Source organism: Meriones unguiculatus, chromosome 8 (assembly GCF_030254825.1).
Source record: "Meriones unguiculatus strain TT.TT164.6M chromosome 8, Bangor_MerUng_6.1, whole genome shotgun sequence".
Lineage (NCBI taxonomy): Eukaryota > Metazoa > Chordata > Mammalia > Rodentia > Muridae > Meriones > Meriones unguiculatus.
In genome coordinates, this window is record NC_083356.1 from 76,787,501 (window position 1) to 76,800,527 (window position 13,027).

Sequence of the window (13,027 nt, forward strand, 5' to 3'; positions counted from 1 at the left end):
CAATTTCAAAGCTCTTTTTCTCATTTCAAGCAAAAATAACTTTATGTGTTTAAAATGTAATTTTGTAAGTAATCATGAGACTAATGAGGAGTCTGAAAAGAAACAAAAATCTAAACTAACCAAGTATTTCATATGGAAAAAAAAAAAAAAGGAGCTGATGTGTTACTACTAAGTCCTCATCCCACAGAAATGTAATCAGGACTCTGTCCCAAGAGAGGCTTTCATCTGCACCTGTGTGGGTAAGTATCCCTGACTCCCATCACATGCCCACCCATGCCCAAGGAGATGTAAACCTCCACGATGTACATGCATGGCAGCTGTAGGGACTAAATAATCCATACGGCTCTGGGAAGTTATGGCTCATTGGGTCTAGACATGATGGACTTCGGAGACTAAAACCAAGTCCCAATACAAATACCTTGCCCAAACACTCTATCTAACCAAACCCAGAGATTTGTAGTTGAACAGCAACTTGTGCTTCTTTCAATGCTGTATGCAGCTAGAAGCTGTGTTTGGAGAAATCTTAACTTTCTCATACATCCAGAGAAACTCTGCCCTCCACCTCTCCAAACCCTTTAGTCACGAATCCACTTCCTCACAAATAACAGAAAACCACAAAGTAACTTTAAAGCGCTAAACTCAAATGCCTTACTTTAGCCGCAAGTCAGTAAAACCAGAATGAAGTAAGAAATTTCATTTTCAACTTGAAAATCAAATACAATAATCTTATGTGTCAATACACAATAAAACATAAATTCCACAGGTTATATAAAGGGCAAAGTTTAACCACTAATTCTATTGTTCAACTTTCATGAATTCAAGTCGAAATATTAATGTTCATCTACTACAGTTTCATGAAGCCAAATTCAACAACTTCTTTCTTCACTTCCAAGTAAACATTCTTGTGAAATTCAGTTTCGTGTTGGCTCTAGTAAACACTGTTTACACTTATAACGAGGTAAGCAATAGCAATTCACTAGCCATGTTGCTAAAATCATTTCAGGGAAAAATAAATGACCAAATTCTTAATTTCACACAGAATGTAAAATGAAAATTTCATATTACACTAAAATAATCATAGGGGGAGAAGGAGTTCAATGTTCCAGAATCTTCTGTAAAGCTTTCAATCAATTTTATTTATATGCAAAACCAGGAGAAACTAAGGTGTGGGAGGGGGGCAGAAAAAAGAAAAAACAAAACACATACAAGAAAAAAAAAAAAACCAAGCTCCTCCCGATGCTAAAGCTCTCAATTCACTGACAGGCAAATGGCTTCATGCTGCCACTTAATCTCATTTCTTGCATAATGCCCTCTAATTAGCATATCAAAGTGAATTAATACTTCTAGGGCATTAGCAATGGGGAAATCTGCTCCAGGCTTACAATAGCAGTTAAGAGAGAGCCAAGAAATCCTCAAAAACACCACAAACCACTTTGCATTGCAAAACTGTTCAATTTATTTGTCCTCTCTCTCTAAACACTTTTACCGCACACTGTTTTACTACTGTTCACCAAACAAAATGATAATTGCCAAAGTTACCAGCATCTGCAATGCCTGTTTAGAATCTTAATTTAGATTATGTTGCAGATAATTCCTATATGCGACCATTTGTTCTATTATAAATGTTAATACAGAGACAGTGGAAATGTTGACATTCTCAATCAGTTAATTTGAATTTGAAATAAAATTTTATGGGATTTTAAAATTTATGAATTTTTTAATGTAAAAAGCCACCTGCTGGACTCTGATGCCTAAGAAATATGCTTTGAAAACTGATGTACCACATAAAACAAAACAAAATCATTTTGCACTAACATATGCTAGCATCTCCTAAATAATGGTTTAAACATCAGGAGAAATCATCAGCATTAAAAGGATTACAATGTATACCAAAAACTCATTAATATGATTACATAAAAAGAGTTAGTACTCTAAACAGCTTAGCACTTTTAAAATACTTACGCTCAAAGAAAACAAATATAAAATTTTAAACAAGAATATTTATCCATACTTTGTTTCAGTAGTAATTGTTACTATGTATAAGTCAAAAAAATGCTCTGCTTAGTCAATTTAACTTCTTTGCTAAATTCAGTGCACAAGCAAGCTACACTTTACACTAAAAACTATAAGCATATTATATGTTTAGCTCATGTCTATGAAAAAGGTAATAAGGGATTCTAACTGCAAGTCTGCTTACAAAGAGTACTGTTAAAATCAAGACTTTTAAGATTAAAATTGTTTTTGAATATGTTCTATGTCTGAAGGCATAAAAGATGGCATAGTTTCCCAGTAGCTCACTCAAGCATTACTTTTTAATTTATTTGCTAAATATAGCACTACCACCTAGCTGTAATAGCAGTTTGTTTAATTAACTTCTATAACTTTGTAAAGAAAAGAAAATGTGATAAACAGACCTGGAAAACTTCACTGATCTCACTGATTTACACCACACTATATACTTGTGATGTAAATGAGGGTCTCTCCACACTTCCTGCCTGGAATGGCCTATAAAAATAGAGCAAGTACTTGGAAAGGTCAGCATAGGAGGGGAGATGGGGAGCTTTGTCAGTTACTACCTCACTCCTGCTGATCACACTGATAAATGGCTAAAGCACAAGCCTGCTGAGAAAACAAAACATTATTCTCATCGTGTCAAGACTGAGATAAAAACTATCTAAAGATTTTTCACAAATACCTGAATATGGGAAAAACAGTCTAACTCTTGATTTCACTTGATACATTAGTGCTGATGTGTCAAGTATTTACTTTAAATAAATATGTATGGTATCCACATAAAACAAAGTGGTGACTTATGTGATTCAGAAAATTCTGTTTTAATTCCTAGAGACCCAAATAAATTATAATTTCATCCTAGAGCATGGCCGCATAGGGTGCCAAAATACAAATAAACTAATAAGATGTTAACTAAATCTTGCTTTGGATTATAAAATTTATAAATTAAAATCTAGAACTACAAGTAAATTTAATTAAAAGAGTCATCAGCATGAAAAAAAATGTAGTTTTATGTTATAAAAGTAAATGGATCTGTGTGTTTTGGGAGCAACTTGGGGCTTCTATTACCAGTGTAGTAATATACTTCTGATTTAGAAAAAGTCATATAAATTAATAAAAATTACAAAGTAAAACTCTTAAATAAAATATCAAAACCACACAAACCTGTAATGAGGCCCACTAAAAGTAAGATACAAAAGAAATACCTGCAGAGATCAAGTTAGTATTGACAACAGGCTTCAATATTTTTATTGAAATATATTTTTATTGAAAAAAAGGCTAGAAAAGATCTTCTCATTTTAAAGGTATATCTGCATGATACTTCAGCCCAGAGAGTTCTAAAACAGCTTGGCAATGACAATTTTTCATAGGTTTCTACCAACAGATTGTGTGTATTATTGTTAAAGAATGAAAGAGGAGGAGGAAAACAGTCAGACAAATGGCATTCTTTTACATCCTTTAAAACCTCCTACAAAAACTCCAGGAAGCAATATAAATCTAAAAAAAACATGATAAAATATTCTTAAATGGCTTTTAGAAAAATATATTGATAAAGCAAAATAATTTATGACCTTTCTAACATACACTGACTGACTTCGTATTTTTCCTGTTTAATCATTTAGTATTCACAATGTAAACAAATCATAATGTCTCTTTAAAATTCATATAAAATTTTAAGTATTAAAGCCCCATTACTATTCACATCACAAAAATTCTGAGAGGGGAGGAGTAATAGAGAAAATAAGATTGGCCAGTTGTTGCCATTATTGAAGGTAAGTAATGTTTAATTTTTTTTATTTCTACATATATGTACATATTATTGTTGTTTTATATATATTGTGTGTACTTACATGTGTATATATGTGTATATGTGGTGGTTGGCAATGTCTATAATACAAAGCTCTTAAAAGCTGGAAAATAGCCTCATTGAAACAAAACATTTGTTTTATATATATATACATATATAAAAAAATATATATATAAATATTTATATATATGTATATATAAAATGCAAATGTTTTGTTATATATATATCTTCCATTTATAATGCATTTCTTTTCAAAACTTTGGAGCAACTGATAACTATACTGATATAATTCAAGATCAACTTAAAATAACCAGTAAATACACAACCATTTAGACTCAGAAATAATAATTTTTATATTTCTTTGCTTAATGTTTACTTGATGACTGATCTGACTTTGACACATTGAAAATTAAGAGAATAACAAAGCAATATACAATGAAAAACATAGCAAATTTTTACATGGAAATCTTCAGAAAAGAACAGGCCAGAAAAAAAAAAAGCATGCAAATGAAACACTAAACATGTAGGGTAAAAATTAAATGGAAGGGTTAACTCAGAGCACTATCCTGTCCTTCTGAAAGCTCCTCACACTTTCAGCAATAAAGATAAAGGTTCAATCATGGCGTATACTAAGTGGGTACAAACTACATTCATGTGCAAACTACATGCTAGCCCCAGTTCTGATATCTAAAATTCTCATGGCTTTCTCAAGATGGATTCTTTTAAAAGTACAGCATTTGTAATAGTCATTTTCTTCTCTTGAAACATAAAAAATCCTTCAACCAGCCCAACCAGCCAAGCAGGCCTTTCTCTTCCCCTGCGGACACCTCCTGCAGTAGAGAAGTTCATTAAGTTTTATGATCTTCCCAAGTCAGTCCTGCTTATAAGCCTCACAAAGCCTACAAATCTGGCAAACCATCACGTCTGCCATTAGACATTACTAGTAAATGAACACTATTTAGGGTTTGTGGTGGCAATAAATCAGAGTTTGGTTGGCAGCTATCAACAATGTGTATTTTAACCTAGCATTGTAGACGGAAAGGGTTATGTTGACTTTGTTTAACATACACTATTTTTTCACAATACTACAATTCAGACCATAAATTAAATTGCTATATTAGTATACACTAAAAATATTTTCCTTGAAAAATGTTGTCTTCAGTTGAATTCCCATAATTAATGGTCTTATAAAAAAAAAAAAAGAAAGAAAAAAGGACAGATTTTTTTTTTCACAAAGGAAACCCTTCCAGTCAAGATTAAAGTAGTAGGTAAGTGATTATACCAAGAGAAGCATGGAGGCCTCACTGCATCAGAGATATTTATTTAATAAGCAATGTATGGTAACGTAGGATTTTATTATCATGCTAAAGAAAACTCAACCCATCAACTACTATCTCCCTTGCTTACATAGTTTAAAACAGACACATTTCTTGATTTTAAAGCCTGTAACTTTTTAGTTGCTTCTAAAATGTATAAATATCCCAATTCAATGAAAAATGTTCTCCTCCAAAATAACTGTACAATAAATTTTACAATAGAATACATTTAAAAAAAAAACAATCATCTTATAGTAAAAGTACAGTTTTCTTACTTCTGAACAAGAAAATAATATAATTGTAGTAGATTACCCATTTATCTGTCAGAAAGGGAAAAGAATGCCTGTTTCACATTTGGTAGGGGAGAAAATAAGATGTTTTCGAAACTAAGTCCCTCGTGTGCAGCAAAACTGGTAGTAATCACCACCTGATCAGAAACCACAAAATCTACTGGTAGCTCTACAAATACATGACTTTTTTTTTTAATGATTTTTGCCTTATTTCAAAAGAAAAGCGCAACCAAAATCACCTTATCCACTGAAGTGGCAGTTCCCACCTACCTACCCCTCCAGCTCTCAACTTGTCAGCCCCCTCCCCTCCATTATGCAGAACAGTCATCACATAATATTTCTGATTTATATTCATAAATGACTAGATGAACTTTCTCTATGTAATTAATCTTTACATATTATGATAACAGATTAATATGAGTTAAAGAGAAAGAATTAAGTAGCATATATAGATTCCTAACACTTATTTTCTAAGTTCATAATGTCTCTAAGGCAGAACTGCAGAAGCAGATGGGGGATAGACTCTGGAATGTGATGCCCGGCTTTCTCTGCTTTTGCTAACACTTATGTCTACACAGCTGTTTTATTTCAAATTGAGGGCTCTGAGTCTAGCAATCCCGTCTCCTTCTACGACTGGGTTTAGAGCATGAGGCAGAGCTGTGGATAGTAAGGGAGAAAGGAAAAGAGAGCGAGCGAGCAAGCGAGAGCTTCACCCCCATCAATCACTCAGTACTTAAATCCCATCGCTCTCAAGCCCAGAGAGGCTGGCAGGAGGATGCCTCTGCCCAGACAGCCGCCTTCACTCTGCGGGCTGCTGTCTTTTTACAAAAGAGATAACCTGCAAACTTGGGTCGCAGGTCAATGCACAAAAAGAGGATCTAATTTACAAGTTATCACTGAAAGCCCAAGAAACAATTTTCAAAACACAGAAATTCCTTTTGTCTGCTCTCTCCTGGTTCTTAAATAGCAATAACCCTACCAAAGCTCTCTCTGACCATAATCCCAGACTCTGAAAAGACTCCGTTCTTTTCCTAACTCACCTTTGACATGTCATTGACTACACTTCCCTTTCAGAATGGTGTAACTAAGTCCTGTGCAAATAAGCAACTAGAAGACTAACACTTCTTAATTGAATTTCTCCTGCTGATAAGTGTCCAAACATGAAACGCTCTGTAGTTCTGTGTGGTTAGAACAAAACTTTAAAGGGGCAAAAACCAAATAAACACAAATCATAAGAAAGGGGTTGTTGCTAGTGGACAATTCCCTCTCTTTAGCACTATACTGCCATATAAAGTTGAATCAATCTTAATACTCCCACAATAATACACAGTCAATAGTACAGTACTTAGCTGTCAGCATGAACTGGAGTGCAGCCCTGATAGCAAGAAAATCCTAGGAAATTAAGCAACATAATGTACTAAGATTTATATAGTTTTATTCTCCCAAATTAAAAGCCGTCAAAATTCAATGCTACATGTCTTTATAGTTATAGATTAAAATCATCTACCATCTTAAATCACCAAGCACTCTAAAGGTGGCTAAAAATTAACATACAATAAGTCAATAATTTAAAATGACTGGCTTTCAGAATGTAAAGTATATCACAAAAAAAACTATTATAAAAAATCTATGGCATGAGTAAAAAACAAGTAAGATTATTTCTTTAGGCTCTCGATATTTACTAATAATTACAGTTTAGCATCATACATTTAAAAAGAGCAATAAACTACCATCTCCCTTAGCTTACTTATACGAATATGAATAGTATCTGTTTAAACAGAGCATAACTCGACTACCTGCCTAACAATCCTAGGCAGTATGCTATTATTTACTCAATTAAAGACAGTCAAACATTGAACCATTAAAACAACATCAGTTGAAAAATGCAATATATTGGACTTGACTTTTTCTTCTTTGCCTCAACTTACAAAGAGGCAACTTTAAAAAGCAATACACCCAATACATACAACAAATCAATCAATCAATCAAATAAAAGCCTGATTAATACAGCGTGGTTTTTTTTACCATATATAGGAAAAATATCTAAACACAAACTAAAACATGTGAATTATATCTTCCACTTTAGCTTTACCATTAAGTAAAAAATAAAAATACCTTAAATAGAAAAGGTCTGACAGGAAAGTTAAACTATAAGGAACTGCCAAAACATTCCCTAATATGTATCTGCAGTTTTCATTCTAACACTTCTGCAAACCTATCCTATCATCTACTCTTGCCTTAAACTTCAAAATTGTTTCATTTGCATCTGTGGACTTCTTTCTTTATATACTCGAGCTCAGTTACAAGTGTAAAAATTACAAGATAGAAGATGTAAATATAAGTACTAATAGTGTGATACACTGTATATGCCTAAGCAGTCATTTTCCTTCCTGTGTTCTTAAAAGTAATATCCCCACCTAAAACACTAATTCCAACGTGCTACTGAGGTCTGTTCAGTTGTGTCTTCTACCAGTAGAACCGAAGCTTAAGGCTGTGTAAGTGAAACAAAGTTCTGATGACGCCTCTCCGGGGAAACTGGACCCTGGCCTCCAGTCCCCCATTGCTCCTTTTAAAAACTGCTACAAAAACAAGGCAAAGAGATAGGAGAGAGCGGGTGGCTAGAGCCCCCTTCCCGACCGCAGCAGGGCTGCCTCCTAGGAAACTGCAACCCAGCCCCATTCAAACGTACACTTCATTTTGTACCAAAGCAGAACAGAAAAATAGACTCCAGATTTATTGCAGTTTTTTCTCAAGATCAGGAGGTGGGAAGCAGAAAATGATCAAAGATGGCGGTGCCCAAAAGCAGCAGCTCTCAACTGGAGAGTCGAAGGAGTAGATCTGACCCCACCTCGGGGGTCTCCAGGCCCACTTCGGGCAGCAGAGTCTTACCTGTTTTCTCTTTGATTTCACACAAGACGCTGAAGAGCGCAGGTTTCATTCTGTGACAGTTCAGAGCATGTTTCCTGAAAAACAAATAGCAAAACACAAAGGTATTAGCATCACCTATTGGAATAATATGGCGCCTTCCTTTAAGTTAAATCCAAGATTTAAAACAGGGCCCCGTTTGGGAAAGCTCTTCTGAAGCACGGGAAGTCAACAAAAACTCAAGTTGACTAGTTCGCGCCTGGCGGCAAGCTCCAGCGACAAGAGCTCCAGCCCGAAAGCAGCGCGACAGCAGCCTCGGCGAACGCAGGAGAGACCCACGCAGGGGGCTCCGCTCCGGGGGCCGCGGCGGGAACCCCAGGGACCAGACCGGCACGGAGGGGACCCCCCCCCATGCCCGAGCTCCGCTGGAGAAGCGGGCGCAGCGGCCGGCCGGCGGCGGCTATAGGCGGGTGACAGCTCCGCAAAGTTTGCCAAGCGGCCCTCCCTCCAGGAGAACTTGGCACTCCGAGCAGGGACGTGCGGGAGAAACAGCGGGTCGCCCCGAACCGGGCTGAGGGGTGTGGACGCCCGGAGTCTAGGCGGGAGGAGAAAGTTGCATTTCCCTGCAGCGCATCCCGGGGCCCGGCTGGGATGCACCGGGGTCTGGGCGGGAGGTTTAAATCCGGGGAGGGGGCCGGGCAGCAGGGCAGACGGAGCACTGACCGAGTCTGTCCCGAGCCCGGCAAGCAACTTTGCCCGCGCGATGGGGGGCACGGCGAGCGCCTGGCGGGCGGAGAAAGTTCCCGCCCGCGACTGAGGCCCCGGTCCCGGGACCCACCCGGGACCCGAGCCCGGCTCCCGCACACACACAAAAGATGCTTAATGAGACGACACCAACTTTGCTTGCGCCTCGTCCAAGCTCTGGTCGGTGATGGTCATGATCTGGTGGAGGATGTCGCCGATGTCCTGCTTCCTGCCGTCGCCGTCCGCCCCTTCGTGGCCGTGAGGGGGAGGCGGCAGAGCCATGCCCCCCTGGACCGAGTGGCCGGCCAGGTTCACCCCGGCCAGAGTCTGCAGCATCCTGGATTGATCGTCCATCCCGCCGCGCGCGCGGGCGGGAGCGGGCGGCGGAGGCGAAGGCTGAGGCGGCGGCGGCGGCGGCGGCGGCGGCGGCGGCGAGGGAGGAGAAGAAAGAGGGGGAGGGGGAGGGGGAGGCGGCCGCGCGCTCCCCGCCCGCGCGGGAGGGGGCGGCCCGGCCCGGCGCGGCCCGCTTCGGAGGGGACACGGACCGGCGTCCGGCTCCCGCTTCCGCCGCGGCGGAGACCGAGGACTAGCGGCGGGCGGAAGCGGCGCGCTCGCCGGCGCTGGCGGAGGCGGCGGTGCCCGCTGCCCTCACGCGGCCGCCGCGCCGCCTCCCGAGCGCCCCGCGCCGCGCCGGGCGGCCCCGCACAACTTGGTCCTCAGCGCCAGCCGAGTTGCCGGGACGCCGCCGCCCACGCCAGCCTGAACGGTCCCCTCCCTCGGCCGCCCGCCGCCGCCGCCGCCGCCGCCGCCGCCGCCTCGAGCGGGCGGGATCCGAGCACCGGCGGCCCCGGGGGAGGGAGCGGCGGCGGCGGGCGGCGGCGGAGGAGGAGGAGGAGGCCGCCGGGCGGGCCGCGGGGAGCGAGAGGGGCGGAGGAGCAAAGTTTGGGAGCGGGCGGGCCGGCGCGGCGGGGGCACAGAGCCCGCTGTAGGGCCCCGGCGGGCCGCACGCCGGGCGGACAACAGATTAATGAGGCGGGAGAAGTCGCCGCCGCCACCTCCGGTGCCGCGCACCCAGCCAGCAGCCGCCGCGGACCGGGCTCGGAGGCCGCTCGGCTGAGGGATTGACAGGCTGCCAGTGCCACTCACTCACTGCGGCCCCAGCGCCCGGGGGGAGGGGCGGGGGCGACCTGGAGGGCGGGGGAGCGCCCCGGATGCCCCGCCTCTCGAGGCGTGGCCTGCGCTCATTGGGCCCTGTGCCTCCCGCCGCCGCCACTGGCCCCGCCCCTGGAACGCGGCCAGTCCCCTCTGGCCTCTGCTGTGGGGCGCCGGAGAGCGCGCCCGGGAGCCCCTGGACTCGTCGCGCACGCGCCCCACAGATGGACAACTCCGGCCGGCGAAGGGCTACCGCCCGACTCCTACTCCTTTCCTATCATCAGTCGCTGGGGACCTGACGGCAGTGTATAGGACCGGCTAAAGCGTCCCCGAGGCCAACCGCGTGGTCCCCGGTTGCGTGAGGCGAGCTTCACGCCTTGAACAGTGGCTGGTACACTTTCCCGCTCTTCCTGACAAGAGGTGGTACCCTCTGGGCACAAGGACCCGAGCCCGGGGCCAATCGTATTGCGCTCAGCGCCGAACGAGGCGGGACACAGGCAAGAAAGGGTTGTCCCAATTGGAGCGTTCGAAAGTCCTGAGCTGAGACCGGGAAAGAGGGTCTCAAAGCCCCGCCCCTCCCGTGGTCGCCATAGTAACCCAGAAGTCAGTGCTAGAAGTTGGAGCTGTCACTAGAGCCTTGCGCTGCCCCTCAAGAAGGGACCAGTTAAGAGTGGGGGCTCGGGACCCTTCCCTGAAAGAGTAGCATATGGAAAGGCCACAGGGGAACTCGTCGGCCGGAGAGAGTGAAGTCCAGGAATAATTTCTAAACTAACTGCACTTTGCACACTCTTCAAGTCCTGGTGATCCGGGGACTCCTGGCAGGTGTGTGGAATCTGCGGAGAGCGAGCTGTTAGTCTCACGGACAAGTCCGTTTAGAAATGGATTGGATTTCCCTTGTCAGTTTACCTCTTCCGCAGGGGTCGACGCCAGCCACAGATTTGCATACCTGTAGCACCTATTCGTCCTATGGGAGACTAAAGGCTTCGATGGTGGTGGAATCTGGACCTGCACCCCAGGTGCAGTCTTGAGGCTGGTCTCGACCTCATCTCAAAGGCTGGGGATTCAACAAGATCTCATTTTAGATTCATGGAGATCACTCTAGGTTAGGTCTTTAACTGGTGGCTCCGAAGTCTAAGTGTTCCTTCCTCAGACTCAATAAGCTGTCTTACCTGCAACTAAAAATAGAGGTGTGAGGAGATGAAAAATGGCTGTTACTCTGCAGGGTTGAATGTAGGACAAGCAGTTCTTTAAATGCCAGATGGAGTCTTGGAATAAAGCAGGCTACTCAGTTCCAGGTTCTTTCCTTCGTATGTTGAGTGTGTTTTTAAATACTCCCCACTGCAAAGCTAACAGCCAAGCTCACGGGCCAGGCAAGCTACAAGCCTTACCAGCTGCACAGCTGCTGAGGAAGGAGTTCCAGACGATCTACCCTGCTTAAGTCCAAAGAGCTTCCTTTGAGTTCATTAATATTCTCTGCTCTTCTGTGTGTCAAGTTGCTGATTCTTCAAGCCCTCATTATGAGTTACAGCCATCATTGATTGGATTTTCTCTACTCTAAACTTGTTTTTCAAACTGTCACCAAATCCTTGCACATTTTTTTTTTAAATAAAGGAGTGAGGGCAAGCAGACAACTTTTTGTGATTCTTCAATGCTAAAGATGTAAAAATCACAGAATTTTGTCTGAAAGATGCTCTAATCTCTCAGATTCCTTCCAGCTCTGAAATTCAGTGATCCTGTGAGTCACTATTAGGCCTCCTTCCTGCCCTCCTTCTAGGCTCATAATCTTGACTAATCAGTCATGAGGATGAGGCTAATTAGCAATGGGGATTTATGGTTATTCCTAGCCTGCTCCAAACAATGAGTTATGTAAGCAAAGCAACGTATATAAAAATGTAAATAAAATTAAAGAAACACTTAAGCAAATAAAGACAATTGGGAACTATGGGCTATGTAAACAAACTAAACATAAAAACATAAATTAGAATTAAGGAAGCACTTAAGCAAATGCCAGCAATTAGAAATAAAACAAACCTGTTAAATGCCTGACATCTGCAGCTAGGTTATGGCACACACCTCTAAATCTGAGGTCATTTGGTAGTATGGAAACCTGATATTCCTTCAGTAAGATCAGACAGACCTTTTGCTTAGGAGGCTTCCCATTTGGTTATTATTACTACAATAAGCGATAAAAGCCAGTAGGTCCTAGCAGGGTGTCCTTCATAGGTGCATTGACAACTGTGGTTGAGGTAAAGTTTAAATCTTTTTTTTTTAAGATTTGTTTATTTTAGTTTATGTGTGTAAGTGTTTTTGTCTGCATGTACATCTGTTCACCATATGTGAGCTGGTTGTCCATAGAAGCCAGAAGAGGGTGTCAGATCCCCTTGGGTCTGGAATTACAGGCAATGTTAATCTGCCATGTGGATACTGGGAATCAAACCAAGGTCCTTCAGAAGAGCAGCCAAGACTCCTAACCACTGAGTCATCTCTTTGGCCATGTTATTCTCCCTACCCCCCCCCCCATTGTTGTTGCTGTTTGTTTTATTTTTTAACATAGAATCTTATATATACCCAAGTCTGGCTTGAACTCACTGAGTGCCTGAGGATGACCTTGAACTTCTGATCTCCCTGCCTCTATCCTCCAGAATGCTAATATTTATAATGGAAGTTTTGTGTTATGTAAATAGGCTTTTGTTTTAATCCCAAGTGTGGGATTTTAGTTGGGCTATAGTTTTTCCACAGATATTAATTGTCATGTGTGGGGCATGATCTTTGCCAGCTGGTAATGGCTTTCCATATGCAGCACAGAGAGGGGCATGATCTAGGACTTTGAAGATATAAAT

The 13,027-nt window shown here is 42.5% G+C and overlaps 1 protein-coding gene across 2 annotated transcripts in view; it reads right to left on the bottom strand.

Moving 5' to 3' along the window:
* Pbx3 (PBX homeobox 3) overlaps window positions 1–9,665 on the bottom strand; it is a 199,729-nt gene extending 190,064 nt beyond the window's left edge. For both annotated transcript variants that reach the window (XM_021645730.2, XM_021645729.2), the window contains exons 1-2: window positions 9,190–9,665; window positions 8,316–8,389 (exon numbers count right to left, since the gene is read on the bottom strand). In XM_021645730.2, the coding sequence (XP_021501405.1) occupies window positions 8,316–8,389; window positions 9,190–9,389 (274 nt within the window). In that variant the 5' untranslated portion in view covers window positions 9,390–9,665. The remainder of the gene's footprint in view (window positions 1–8,315; window positions 8,390–9,189) is intronic.
* Window positions 9,666–13,027: the final 3,362 nt, after the last annotated feature.